At 40.3% G+C, this 14,534-nt stretch overlaps 1 protein-coding gene across 21 annotated transcripts in view; it reads right to left on the bottom strand.

The window, feature by feature from the left end:
- Positions 1 to 42: 42 nt before the first annotated feature.
- Positions 43 to 14,534, bottom strand: part of GPSM2 (G protein signaling modulator 2) — a 61,274-nt gene continuing 46,782 nt past the window's right edge. For 14 of the 21 annotated variants that reach the window (XM_065554358.1, XM_005285488.5, XM_042840668.2 and 11 more), the window contains 8 exons: positions 13,733 to 13,888; positions 12,629 to 12,737; positions 11,734 to 11,863; positions 10,500 to 10,570; positions 7,854 to 8,030; positions 6,465 to 6,621; positions 6,089 to 6,306; positions 43 to 805 (listed from right to left, as the gene is read on the bottom strand). In XM_065554358.1, coding sequence (XP_065410430.1) covers positions 629 to 805; positions 6,089 to 6,306; positions 6,465 to 6,621; positions 7,854 to 8,030; positions 10,500 to 10,570; positions 11,734 to 11,863; positions 12,629 to 12,737; positions 13,733 to 13,888 — 1,195 coding nt within the window. In that variant the 3' untranslated portion in view covers positions 43 to 628. The remainder of the gene's footprint in view (positions 806 to 6,088; positions 6,307 to 6,464; positions 6,622 to 7,853; positions 8,031 to 10,499; positions 10,571 to 11,733; positions 11,864 to 12,628; positions 12,738 to 13,732; positions 13,889 to 14,534) is intronic. The other 7 variants (XM_042840670.2, XM_065554365.1, XM_065554366.1 and 4 more) reach the window with 1 other exon arrangement.

Raw genomic sequence — 14,534 nt, 5'->3', positions numbered from 1 at the left:
AATTAGGTTTTCAGTAGCTTGAAGGCACACACACAAGAGGAATAAGCAGTCAGAGGTAATTTATTCCTCAGTTTGTGGGTTTAAAAAAAAAAAACTGATATAAAAAAGTCCAGAGACTAAATGTTCGTTCCAGGAAAGGTAAACATACAAATTGGGGAAAAAAGTTTTTTAAAAGGACATTTAGAACTATGAAATTTGTATTACTGTTAAACTGCCATAAACTTGTAGCGTTTTAATCAATGAAGCAGAGTACCTTAAACACTACATCTTACTGATCACAATGCTATCCACTTTAGATAGTTAAAAGTACTCAGTGACTCATTTAAGCTTTGACATACAGTTCATCTCTAGCAGTAGTAGCAACTGTAGACCGTACCTTTTGCAGAATACTCATCACAGGAATGTACAACTGTCAATTTACTAGCACTATTTTTGAAAAGTAAAACTATTTACACAACTGAATATCCAAACATTATTAGTGCTACAAAAAACCCTTTTTTCCTTTAAAGGCATATTATCATTTTCCCTGCAAACAAAGGAAAGTGACAGATTCTTTGTTAAAAAATACAGTACACGCCGACCCCCTAATCTTTGTGCTATAGTTGAAATTCCAACAAGGCTTCTCTTTCTAAAAGTCTTCGTTAGGATTTAGTCTCTTTATACTGGAGGGTAAAGGGACTCTCTGTTCATCCATTCTCTTGGCCTGTGATCTCAAAATAAGGCTGAAGAAATCTTCATCAGGTACAGTTGGTCCTTTTGTAGCAGTTGATGGTGGAGCACATCTTTGATCATCTAATCTGGAACCCTAAAGATTTAACAAGAGAAATTTAACCAATGCCTGTCAGAAGCTCATACAATGATACACTTACTATTTCATTGTTAATATTCTGTATTTTCTCACTGCAGAACGTTTATTTTTATGCACAGGAACAGATTCATTAAAAGCAATCGGGATTTCTTATTAGTAAAACAACAGGATTTTAATAAAATTATAGTAATATTGCATCTAGAATACTGGCATAGTTAATACTGAGAGTATATAGCCTTACCCAGTGTGCGGGCAGCTCAAATTCCTCCCTCCCCTTTAGCAGTTGGATGAGAAATACTGTAACATACCCATTGAAGATGTCTCATCAAAAACATCCTGTATTAGATTTGTGTACTAAGGGTACGTCTATACTTACGCGCTGGTTCGGCGGCAGGCAATCGAACTTCTGGGTTCAATTTATCGCGTCTTGTCTGGACGCGATAAATTGAACCCGGAAGTGCTCGCCGTCGACTCCGGTAATCCTGCTCGGTGAGAGGACTACGCGGAGTCGACGGGGGAGCCTGCCTGCCGCGTCTGGACCGCAGTAAGTTCGAACTAAGGTACGTCGACTTCAGCTACGTTATTCACATAGCTGAAGTCGCGTACCTTAGTTCGAATTGGGGGGTTAGTGTAGACCAAGCCTAAGTTAACAATGTGATTTAGTTTAGTTTCTGGTGAGTCCATTGAGGTGTGAGTAGTAAGTATTAAAAGAATAACATTTTTGCAGGGGAATATTTTGGTTTTGTATTCCTATTTTCTATCTATATGGAAACTAGACTCTCCCTCAACCTTATTAGTGCCATTCATCCCTAACATGAGGGCACGTAAGAGTTAATTTCCATTCCCAATTTGATTTTCTGTATCTGACATCACTCCTATAGTTAATAAAGAAGAATACAATTGCAAAAGGCTTCAGCTATGTGTTTAACTCAGGAATAAAATGGAAAATCAAGCAGGAGGGGAATGGAAGAAGACATTTATTTTAAAAACATTAAATTAAATAACAGAGACCAACCTGTAGCAGAATCCTTAACTAGGATTAATTTATGTACAGTTGCATCTTACATAAAAAATGAAGAAGCAGTTAATTCTGGCTCTGATCCAACTCCACTGCTAGCAATGGACAGGTGGGTGGGATCCTCTAGTTTAAATTTTTTTTAGCTACAGATTCTCTTGTTTTGCTATTTTCACTTAAAAGCCCAGTAAAACATATTGTGCAAACTGAAGAGGTAAAGCTTATCTGGCTTCACAGTAGTTTCTGTAAGTATATATTGTCTGCTGCCATGCACTTTAGTAATTTCTTACAGCAATCTTCTCATCGTAACAGATTTCACATTCTACCACAGACTGCCTAGGAGCTTCTACCCCCTCCCTTTACTGTAGGTTTTCAAAAGGAGGCTAGATAGCCATCTGTCTTGGATGGATTAAACGCAACAAATCCTGCATCTATATGACCCTTGCCATCCCTTCTAACGTTATGGTTCTATGCTTCTGAGGAGACTCTTTTACATCCCTCCTTCTCTGGCAGTAACAACACATTTCAAATGTGTCCAAGTAGTGCTGGACTAAATAGTAATTTTCCTAGCGCTAAATTCTGCTGTAGACTTCATCCTCTGCAACCCCTATTATCTCCAATAGGGGGTGTAAATATTTTCCTCACACTGGAAAAACCCAAATCATTTTCCTTAAGTGTAAGACTCCACAAAGGCTTAATAAGAAAAACACCTGCACCACCCTAAATATATCTGCTGTTCCTACATGAAAGTACACATTATACAGAATGGAAAGCAGGTGATTCTACAAAACACACAACATCAGTAGGAGTCACCAGGATACTTTCTACCTATTATACTACTTCCTTCCTTTGGATACAGGCACATTTTTACCAACTTATTTTAAAGCATCTAGCCTATTGCAATGGTTTAACTACAACAATGTGCTGAAGTACACACTATTAATGCTGTACTGACTGCACAGGAGTGTGCAGTTATTTTTAAAACTGAATAGAAGTCTACACAATATCCTCTAACTTTATTTCCACAAATTGCCATCAGTCTGCTGCAAAGTATGGCACTTCTCTGGCTACTGCAACAGATTTAGGGTAGAATTCAAGCTCTTCAGTGTTAAGAAAAGGAACTAATGATTACATTCCATTTAATCCTCTTTCTGTTCTGGACCCAGCCTGACCTTTATTTCGGATCACTCATGTTAACGAAGTAGTAGAAATATTTAATAGCTTCTCTGCATTAAAAAGTTTTGTCCTTATGAGGTTCCAGTTTTGTTTACTAGATCAAGACAGATTTCCACTGAGACTGACAGCTGTAATCCATTAAAATTCTTCAACACCTCCTTCAATGGTTTTGTAAATTTAGTTCTTTGTAGATTTTCAAGTAATACATACCATATTTTAATCAAAGTCCTACTTGTACTAAGCACAAACTTATGATAGCTAGAAGCAGTCTTCCTCAAAGTTCCAATGAATATTACAGGGAAGCTGGGATATCAATCTTCTTTTTCAGCCAGCCACCTAACCAATTAAGCTTAAGGCTGATGGTAGTAGTAGAAGAATTTTTCATCTTTCACAGAGTGCCTTGAGACTGTACTGGACTTTACCTCTTAGCTAGGTTTAGATAGCATAATGCACCCAACCATACATCCCAAGTTAAGGAGGATTACAGGAGAGAAGTTTGCATTTATTATTTGCTATCTAAGCAAGTGGCAGAGACCTTGTAATACTTTGTTCTTGAACAGCATCTTCTGCTGCTTAGAAACCAACTCGTTTCTTTTCAGCTATATATTGTGCATTAAGTGGGAATATTTTTCTTGTATGGAGGCTTGCAGCTACTATTATGTTGTTTCAGCTTCAATCAGCCATCTTGCATTACTGGCACTCTTGATTGTTTTAGTTATTGCTTTAAATTTTCTCTCTCATTTGCACATGTAATGAAACTAGAAGTTTAAATCGGTCTGGAGATGTCCAGGGTGAAATGCTTCAGTCATTCCTTTTAAAAATCACTAATTTTGTACTAAACTGGATGCAGTAATGTAGAAGCAGGTTCCTACTTCATCAAGTTAAAGACTGCTATAAAAACTGGAAACGGGAGGGTGCAAGTACATATATTCAAACCCCTTAGCCAGGACATATTTTTTCTCTGCCCTTTTCAAGGTCAGAGGCAGGGAAGATGGGATCTGCCACAGCGCCCTCACCAGCTTCAACACCCTTCATGGACTGGTAGGGCCACTTTGGAGGGGACCGCTGCAGCTAAAATGTCGAACAGGCTGTCCATGGGCTCCTTGCGCTCCTCCACCTCCAGCTTGTGGCGACTTGTTTAAGGAGCTCTTGATAAACCCTGAAGTCGTATGGTGGCAGTGGGTTGGCAGGACCTGCGACCTCCACATCTAGGGACGATGAGGAAGAGGCTACAACCATAGGAGGGGCTGGTTCCTTCTCCACGGTTGCCTGGGGTTGCCTCAACGGGACCACTACCGGGGTCCTGATACTGGGTTGCAGTCTGAGTCCAGCACTAGCTGGGGCGGCACAGTGGTTCGTCTCTTGGATACAACCAAGGATGACAGCTGGGAGTAGGAACCTGGCATCAGAGGGAACCCCCACAGGTTCCAATGTTGCCTTTGTACCAACCACTGCCCCAGTGGCCAAGCATCTGCAGAAGGTGTGGCGCCAAAGGCTGATGCTGGTGTCTCCTCAGAATGGATTCATCCCCGGCCTCCGACGTGAATTCCTCCCATGGAGACCATGGTGGAGCCATTGCCACGTCCGCCTGTCGGCGATGACAGGGGAGCTGGAGACTGGTGCTGTGGAGCCAGTGACCATTGACATGGGATCGTGGATATGTGTCACGAAGTGGGGATCAGTGCTGTGAAGCTGGAGACCAGTGGTGGGCCCATGGAGGGTCTTTCTCTGGTGGTGGTCACCTTCAACGACTGAGGAAGCCAACTGGGGATCTCAGGGCATGGGCAGCACCGGGGGGACATTAGGTCCCTTGCTGCCTGCAATGCTTCAGGTGTCGATGGGGCTCACAGGTGTAGGGTGCCCTGACTGCTCCCAGGAGTCAGTGTTGAGTCCTGGACTGGGCTTGTTGCCCTCGGTGGAGTCACCACCACAGACTGCACCTCTGGGGAGGACAAGAGGCCCGGCATGGGTATCACCTTATCAATCACTCCCCACCTATCCCTCTTTGGCACTAGGGAGTGCCCTCTTTTGGCGCCCAGTTTCTTGTGCCTCTTCCTTGGCACCGAAAACAGTGAATGGTGCGAGGGGAGTGCTCCGTACCCAGGCTGATTGCTCAGTGCAAAATCAGAGCGGCACAACTCCAAGGTCAGTCTAAGTGCTGCTTCCATTAACAGGGTCTTCAAACAAATGTCCCTGTCCTTTTGTGCGCATATCCTGAAGCCCTGCAGATTTTGCACCCGTCCTTAATGTGGGCTTCCCCAAGGTACTTTAAGCAGCTTGAATTGGGGTCTTTCACTGGCATGGACTTAACGCCAGCAATAGACGATTTGAAACCCGGGGACCAGGGCATAGCCCATTCTTATGGCAACGTCCCGATATGGGACTGCTATCTACCTTAACTAACTACAGCTATCAACTAAACTTTTAACTATATACAGAACAACAAAGTCCAAAACCACTGGAAAGCTTGCAAGGCAAGAAACACTCCAGCAACCGTCCTGTGCGGTAAGAAGGAACGGGGGGGGCTAGCAGCGCCCCTTATACTGGCGTCGCATAAGCACACGCTCCCGGGGGCGACAGGGCCAGCCCCTACAGCTACCACTAAGGAAAAAACATCCAGCAACTGTGCATGTTGCGCGTGCGCGCACACCTACCATGGAATTGACATGAGCAAGCTGTCAAAGAACCTCAATGTACTCCTCATTTCAATATATTCTGAAAGATTCAATAGGAAGCTTCATTCACAGATTGAATTTAGAGCCTAATATTTCTAGTATCAAGAGTCTTACTGATGTTGAGTGTAAAGATTGCAGTGACATAAGTTAAAAACATGGAAAAAACCTCACTGAATTTTCTCTCCAACTCTGCACATATTATAGCACCTAGCACTTTTAGAATGCTTTTCATATATCAATTTCAAAGTGCTTACAGATATAGTCATTATCCCCATTTTTGAGATGAGGTAAATGAGACCTCGTGGGGGCAAATTACATGAACACCCAGTTCTTTTGACCCTCAATGTAATGTAATAGCCCCATCCCATGTAACTGAGCAGCAGTTTTGTCCACATACCGTTCTTATTGACTTACTTGACATTTTATTAAGATATCAAAGAAGTCATCATCTGATTCTCTGTTGTTGCTAGCCATTAGGTGGCCAAGGACTGACTGACTGTTGTGCTGATTGAGACGAAGCCCAGGTAAATTGTTAAAGCTGGCTCGTTGATCATCTAGGCGGCGGCTCTGTGAGCTTGCAAGTAGATCTAAAAATTCATCAGTGTGCGGTGAGACCATGGAAGTAGAAAAGGCTGAAGATGGAAGGAGAAAGCAAACAAGTTAGTCTGGAAATGTGCCTTGGAACAGTAAATCTTGAGTGTTAGAATAGTTTAAAAGACTGACATCAAGCCAAGACAGAGGCACATGATTGGGGTAGATTTTTTTCAAACAATCAATCAAAAAAATGTACATTTTCTCATTGTTTTAGGTGGGGTGGAGGATGATGTTGCAGCTGTCGTTCTGCTCTTCTCCTGGAAACAGCATCTCTGATCATCCATCCTGTTGCTTTGAAACCGGCTCAGCAAGTCAAAGAACCCTTCATCTCCAGTCATATCAGGACTGTTTTTCTGAAAAGATAGGCAAGAGTGTCAGGGAAACTTTGGGTTACGATTGTCCCCTATTGAACTGCAATGCAGAAGTTATGGCAGTTTAATCCGGTCATGTTTGATATTTGGATATTGTTTAAACACGATGTTACAATGGAAAGTGATCAAGTCAACAAAACAAGCCTACTCGTGGAAGATCTTTTAAAACAATTGAAATGTGAGCATTATATGGCAGAGTTAGTAGTCAAAAGGAAAATAAAGCTGCCAGGTATAAGCCAGAGACATGTTTCCAGTTGCTGCTTTAGTTCTCATTATCACAAATAGATTCTCTCCTCTGACCTGGGATCAAGTTAACTTAATTTTTATTACTTCACTTCTTTCAAATTTAACATGAAATTGAACATTTATTAATCTTGTGACAAAGCTAGTTCTGTACAGTAACTCCTCACTCAACATCATCCCGGTTAAAGTTGTTTCGTTGCTGCTCCTGCCCTCTGCCTTGGAGCTGCTCCCAGGAGCCGCCTGCTTGCTGTGCAGGGCGGGGGAGGGAGAAGAGGGGTGCTATGTCAGGGTGTCTCCCTCCTCTCCTGCACCTCATCTCCTCAGAGCGGGGGGGACAGACGGACATGTAGAGAGCTTGGTGGCAGCTGCTGTCTCAACTTGCTGATCTATTTAAAAAGGCAGCGTACTTAAAGGGGCAATGAGCGTCACACACACAATGTGAGTCTCTGTCTCTCTCTTCATGCTGTGTCTCCTCCCTCCATTCATGCTGCCTTGTAGAGTATGAGGCTACATTAACAACGTGTTAACCCTTGAGGGCTCAGCCAAGTGCTAGTTCATCATTTAGCAGTAAGGCATCCCCTGGGAAATATCCCACCCTCTTCCCAGCACCTCAACCAAGTTTCATAATCATCATTGCTGTGTACAGTATTAAACTATTTGTTTAAAACTGTGTGTGTGTGTGTGTGTCTCTCTCTCTCTCTCTCTCTCTCTCTCTCGTCTGGCAAAAAAAATTCCCTGTTTTTTTATGGGGAAATTGGATTCGCTTAACATCCTTTTGCTTAAAGTAGCATTTTTCAGGAACATAACTACAACGTTAAGCGTGGAGTTACTATACTTTAAATCACTTTTTTCTGATCAAGTGAACAGTAAGAACTGAAATTAACACAACTCCAGAAATGAGCACTCATTTGTAACTTAGAAATTTTTACCAAACAATTAAACCTGTTTAGGCTTTAGTTCTCCAAACATACCCTCTGAGAACTTGGAAGTCGATGATCAATAGAATTACTAGCATCCTGCAGAACTTTGGAGGATTTGCCATTTTTGTACTTTTTGCCTTTTAGTCGATTTACAAAGTGCAGCTTTGCTGAAGGTTTGGCAACCAGGGGTTTCTGTTTAGCAAGAATGTCACTGTTCCAGTTCTGAATCTAAGAAAACAAGAGTCAGATGAAACAAGCCTTCTTTACATATGCTGCTGCCTATCATCTAACTAGCTTCACTCCCCATCAGTGAAGAATCTCTAGATTGTGTGTGTTTCCTTTTCAGTAGATGGATGAACAAAATTTAACTGTTAGGTTACATCACCTGACCTGTGACTATGGAGTCTTCTATTATCTCTAACATACAATAGGAAATGAGCTCAATGTCAGTGAATCAAAGAAAGAACATTCCATTCAGAGAGAGTAATAGAATTAAAATCTTTCAATATTGTCAGTGAAATTTAGAACTGTAACTTAAGCTGTAAATTAAAATGCTAGAGCATTTTTTAAGTAAACTTGTCTTTTCCTCAGAAAGTCAAACCCCTTAACATAACAAACATAACGGACATACTGGGTCAGACCAATGGTCCATCTAGCCCTGTATCCTGCCTTCCGACATGGCCAATGCCAGGTGCTTCAGATGGAATAAATAGAAAAGGTAATCATTAAGTGATTCACCCTGTGTTGCCCATTCCCTGCTTCTGGCAAACAGAGGCTAGGGGACACTTCAGCACATGGTTTTGCATCCCTGCCCATCCTGGCTAATAGCCATTGATGGATCTATCCTCCATGAAATTATTTAGTTCTTTGTTTAACCCTATTATAGTCTTGGCCTTCACAACATCCTGGCAGAGTTCCACAGGTTGACTGTACATTGTGATGACATAGGAGCCTTTTAGAGCTTTTTCATAGGGAAATTGTGCAGTTGAATTTTAAAATCAGACTTCTCCCTTGTTACACAGATGCCAGACAACAGTAGCAGCATGGCTCTGAAAGCAGAGGTGGCTGCCAAAACAGAAGGATATCAGGGACCTAAGCTTGGTTAATGCTATAAGGCAGATTCCTACTCAGAGATTAGTGTACCAGTATTTTTTGCCCTCTTGACATAATTAGGTACAGCTGCATTAGAAGCTGATAAAGACTAAACAAATATTCTGGTTCTGACAAAACCATTCATTGGCTGGCACTAACGCCTTCTTATTTGTACAGTCTCTTAGTGTTGGATATTCTAGCCATATCTTAAGGTCTTTCAGAGCCTCTGCTTTTGGCCTTATCTAAACTCCTAAAATCAGGCTCCTAAGCTGGGCTTTTCCCCCCATTATGTCTTTGGAACCTCAACCCTCAATTAAACTCCTTCTCTTGAGTTTAGAAGAGTAGTATTTCAAAGGAAGTCCTTTGTTACAGCGATGCTATATTTAGTTTTGGTTTCTTATAGAGGCATCTTGCAAAACTCTCATTACACAGTACCCCAGACTATACTGTCACATACAGGACTCATATTTTTAAAAGGTATCACCTAAGCAAAAGTTTAAGTGATCAGAGCAGTATAGGATATAAAACTTCAGCTGGAACTAGCTGAATGTTCAGCAGTACATTGTGGGAGATGCAGGTTGGAGGCCAAACTTAGGATCTTGTATATCAGTCCCAGCAGGGGGTCAGAGTGCAAGAAGTGACAAACTTCAGCACCATCAGCTGCCCAACATGTCAGTCCTGGAAGAGATTTAACTCTCTTATCTGCAAAACTAGTGAACAGGTTTGTACTATTGGAGGAGATGGGGATGAATAGTGTCCCAGGATGGAGGTTGAAGTAGAAGTTCCAACCTCCCATTAAAATCCTTTGGGAAACATGGATTTATACAAAATTGTCAACTTGGCTCATGAGGCAAACAGGTTCATTTGAGATAACTCTTGCCTTGAGGTTAAGGTACATCACTACTAGTCAGGAGACCTCTGTTCTATTCCCAGCTCTGACAGACTTCCTGTGTGACCTTACAGTGCCTCAGCTTTTACATTTCTAAAATATATCTACTTAACGTGGATGTTGAAAGGCTTAATTGTTTGCAAAATGTTCTGAACCTCAAAACACTATAAAAATTTGATATATAAATAAAAATATGAAATTGTTTCATAGCTGAGGAATGATTGCTCCAAGTTCTATGGACAGCTTCCCTTTCATTTTATTCTGAATCACTTGACTACCCAGATAAACTGAAGCTCTTAGGGGAAATACACACTCCCTACACACTTCTGATGTGTACTGCAGAAAATAAATTCTACATTTCTGAGAGAACATCCTCCAGTAAACCATTACATAGGACTGACTTTGCTACCATTGTGCTTTTGATCATGAATACTCTTTGCCACAACTAGTTATTGAACATGTCTCTGACTTCTCTAGATTTGTATCTGCTTGACACTTCATTTCATTGATCAAGATTTTACTAGCCACTTCTAAAGTTGTTAGTATATACAATTTCTGATCATCTTGCCTTAAAACCCATGCTCCTATCATTTGAATGAAGAATTTATATGGAATGATTCACGTTAGGCATTTCATAGCACTGGTGCACTGAAAGCTATGAAACATTACTGCAATTCTACTACTCAGAACAGAAAGAAAAGAAAGGAAGTGCCAACCTTTTCAGGTGTTAATTTCATAAGTTCCATGTTTTCCATACTGTGACGGCGGCCTACTCTGGATCTTGCACCTTTGGGAAGAGATGAAATAAGACTAAATAAGTTGATTGCCTATGAAGGGGAAAGATGCATTTTCTACATTTCAAAGCTATGTTGTGGTATATACCATCTAAGGTTTAAGACGTGGTAATTTTAAGTTCCAAAATGATGTAGTAAAAAAATATTAGCATGGAGTAAACATCTGTAGAGTACCCAGGTTGAAAACACTTGGTTTTGCACTTCAGAGTTTAAAGCTAATTACCTTAAAACACAAATATAGACTGTCTCCTTGCAATAAGATTCTTTGATCCAGGAATGCTATGCTCTTGCATCAAAATACCACGCACTTTCTAAAAATAATTGGCATTACACTACAAAGTCACAGAAGATCAACTGAGTTTTGAAGAGGCTACACAACTGTGGATGGGGAGAAGGGAGAGAAAGGTTTGATTAGGGAGTTTAGACAGAGGAAGAGGGACATCAGATGAGCCCACGATTTTTGTTGTAAGCTCCCCAATGCCAGTAAGAATGCTATGGAGAAAGAAGGCAAGGCAAAACCTGTAATCTGGTGCATAAAATCAGTCTTATCTCAGATTTTTTCTAAAAAAAAAAAAAAAAAAAAAAAAAGCTGTTACATATTTGCTCTCATTTAAAAAAAAAATTACCCACAGACAAAATGCAAACAATGGACTATAAAGCAAAAATCGAACTTTGTTTGCATTCTTTCCAGCTCTATTAAGATGCGGCTTTAATTTTTTATTTTTTTAACAATGGGATTGTTTTAAGCATTCTTTCCTCTAATTTGGAAAAAAGTCAGGTCCTCCAACTTCCCTCTTTATTAGAGGACTGACATTTTTTTGGAGGATCTGCATATCAACATCAGCCTCTCTTCTCCCCTTAAATGAAGTGGTTGGGGAACATTCAGATTTAGACCATTCAACTTGTGGAGCGGGACAGCCTGTGTTGCAGGCCTGTCTGATTCCATGATGCAAGTCTTCCAAACATAAAAAGGTCCCTTTATCAAAAAGAAGGCCCAATATTCCAAATGGAACAAGCAGATATGGGGGGGGGGAGGGGAGGGAGGGAGATAGGAGAGTGAGAAACACAAATGCAAAAGCCTCTGAACACAATAAAGGAGCAATCATTTTTTCCTCTCAACTTCAGCTAAAAAAATATGCTGGAAAGAAGCACTTACCATTCAAACTATTATCTACAGCATGGATTTCTGACATCATGGAGTTGTTTGTGCTGTAGCTTAGACCAAGCACCATTTGAAGATCTGAGAGGTTAAGTCTAGCTGTTAATTCTCCACTTCTATCCCCTACCTGCAACCAAGTACATTTGAATATGTTTATTCAGTTATTATTTATTTCCTCAAATTTCTAAAAATGTAACTATTGGTATCAGTCACATGCTCTGAGCACCTATCCCATGAATCAAAATCAAACACACAGCAAGCAAACACATATCTGCGCATGTGTGTGCTCTCATTTTGCAATTGTGGCCTGAGGTAGATATATACATCTCAGCCCACAATTGCAGAATGAGAGCATGCTGCTTATGGATTTAAAGTTTCATTTCAACATCTTAAAATTTGGTGTGCATTTAGGCAAAGTTGACTCATGCACCAGAGAAAGTGAACAGCATTTCACAAGGTGACAGAAAATAGAAAGTGAAGAATTAGTCTGCTGACAACTTATGTTGCTATTTTTGCCAATTTTTGTTGATATTTAAGAAAAATCTACGAATGCTGTACCTTTTGCTTTCCAAGAATATTACACGATTACTTTGTGGCTATGGCCTTGACACCATTACAGTGGTGACATTTCCATACAGAAAGACTCTTCTTGAATCCTTTTACTAATGCATTAGGTGCAAAGCCACAACTTTTCATTCCAACTATTTTTCCTCTTCACACACATTTACTGGGGCCACTGTAAACTAACCCGGCTCAGATGACACTAAGTTGAGACAGATTTTTTATTTTCTTCCTCCAAACACAATGTGTCATGCAGTCTGGATGTGTGACATTAGAAAGATCTTCAAGAGGAAAAGCCAACAGCCAAAACAGAAGAATGCGCAAGTCATACCTCTCTTGAAATTTCTAAATGTTTTTCTGCAAAGTGCATAGCTTGGTCATGATTTCCTAATGCTGTGTACGCATTTCCTAAACTCCAGCACGCTCTTCCTTCACCAATTCTGTAACACAATTGAAGCAAATATTCAGTTGTAATCCCAGGTGGTCAGAATTTCATGCTGTAGCTTCTGGGACAGAATCTGTTGCTGGGCCCAGTAAGCGTAGGAAAACTCCCATTTCAAGCACCAAAATATTAAGTACATTATAGGCAGTAATGAAAGACATTTAACCAAGTATTTAAACAATCTATTCAGCATTCATTTAAAACACTTGCTACTTAAATTAGGAATTTTGTGAAGGTAAGATCTTTGATTTTTACTTTACAGAACAGACAAATCACTCCTTCAGTCTTGTGAACATTATGATTCAAATTACAAGATGCTGATAATGATACAAAGGACCCAAGAGTTTAAAAATGCATAGGGACCACATTTTGTAATCCAGTTCATAAGCATTTTTTGCTTGAATTGCATTCTCTAGCCCATTCTTAACAAGTCTTTCTCTACAAATCAATAAGCATAACATTTAAAAATTATAAAGCAATTTTAGTTGCCCTGCATATTAAAATACAGGGCTTAAAAATTATCTGCATTTAAAAACTATATCATTTTAGTGGACTTGTCCTTTTCTCTCCACTTCATTCCTCCCCAGTGAAGGCACAAAAGCGCATCTATTGGTATGAGAAGGCTGCAAAATTACAGCAATCATTTGTTTTGAAGTAAAGATTGAGAGCTGCTGTCTCTTCCCTTAACAATTAACCAAGAAACTGACAGAGGTGGAAGTCAGTTTAACAGTATCAGTGATTCCATAAGTCACGGGATACTCTTCATCTCAATACAACTGCACAAAGTCTACCTTTCATCTCACGATTCATTAATGTGATATCTTTAAGACTACCACATTTTCCTATGAAGGGTATAATCCTATAGCCAATCCATGCTGGGAACTCATATTGATTTCAAAGCAAGTTCCATATACAGAACAATTACAGGAGACGAAGGGTCAATCCTATTATCCCTCTAGGTTAAATATACAATATTGGCTCCAAAGGACTTACCTATCATTCAGTTCCTGAGCGATTGTAAGGTGCTTCAGATGATAGTCAATTGCTTTTTCATAGTCTTGGAGCAAAGTGTATGTATTTCCAAGACTGTAACAAGCCTGTGCTTCCACAGCTCTGTCTTTAAGCTGTCGAGCCAGTTGTAGTGTCTTCCTAAGAGAATGGATTATTAGCCTCAAAAAATCACTACGGGAAAAATTCTGTTCTCAATCCATACCTGTGCAACCCCACTAAAATCAATACAGTTGCCTGGATAAAATGGTAAAATTCAACCTTGTTTTGCAAATAATCATCCCACAAGAGAATAATTACAGTTTTTCCCCTTCCTATTTAACTCTAACCTTAAAATGGAAAAAAAAAAGTCCAATTGTTTTCAATGGGAGGAGGACTGGGCCCTTAAACTGCATATTCTAACTTTAGCCAGCTGCTTCATTACTGCATTATTTATGCTGATTTTCTTCACTGTATAAAAAAATCCAGAGTGCAGTTTACACAAAGTATGATGCCAACTTTAGAAAATAACAGACACAGCAAACGTTTAAATCAATAGGAGTAGGTAGTGTTAGGATACTTCTGTAGCTATCAAGGCAGACTTGATTGCTGACTTAGTTAACTGTTTGACCAATAAAAAGCGACAGAGTCCTGTGGCACCTTATAGACTAACAGACGTATTGGAGCATAAGCTTTCGTGGGTGAATACCCACTTCGTCACATGCATGTGACGAAGTGGGTATTCACCCACGAAAGCTTATGCTCCAATACGTCTGTTAGTCTATAAGGTGCCACAGGCCACACAGTC

This window comes from Chrysemys picta, chromosome 8 (genome assembly GCF_011386835.1).
Source record: "Chrysemys picta bellii isolate R12L10 chromosome 8, ASM1138683v2, whole genome shotgun sequence".
In the NCBI taxonomy this organism is placed as follows: domain Eukaryota; kingdom Metazoa; phylum Chordata; order Testudines; family Emydidae; genus Chrysemys; species Chrysemys picta.
The sequence above is the reverse complement of the archived record's forward strand: the minus strand, read 5'-3'. Positions and strand labels throughout refer to the sequence as shown.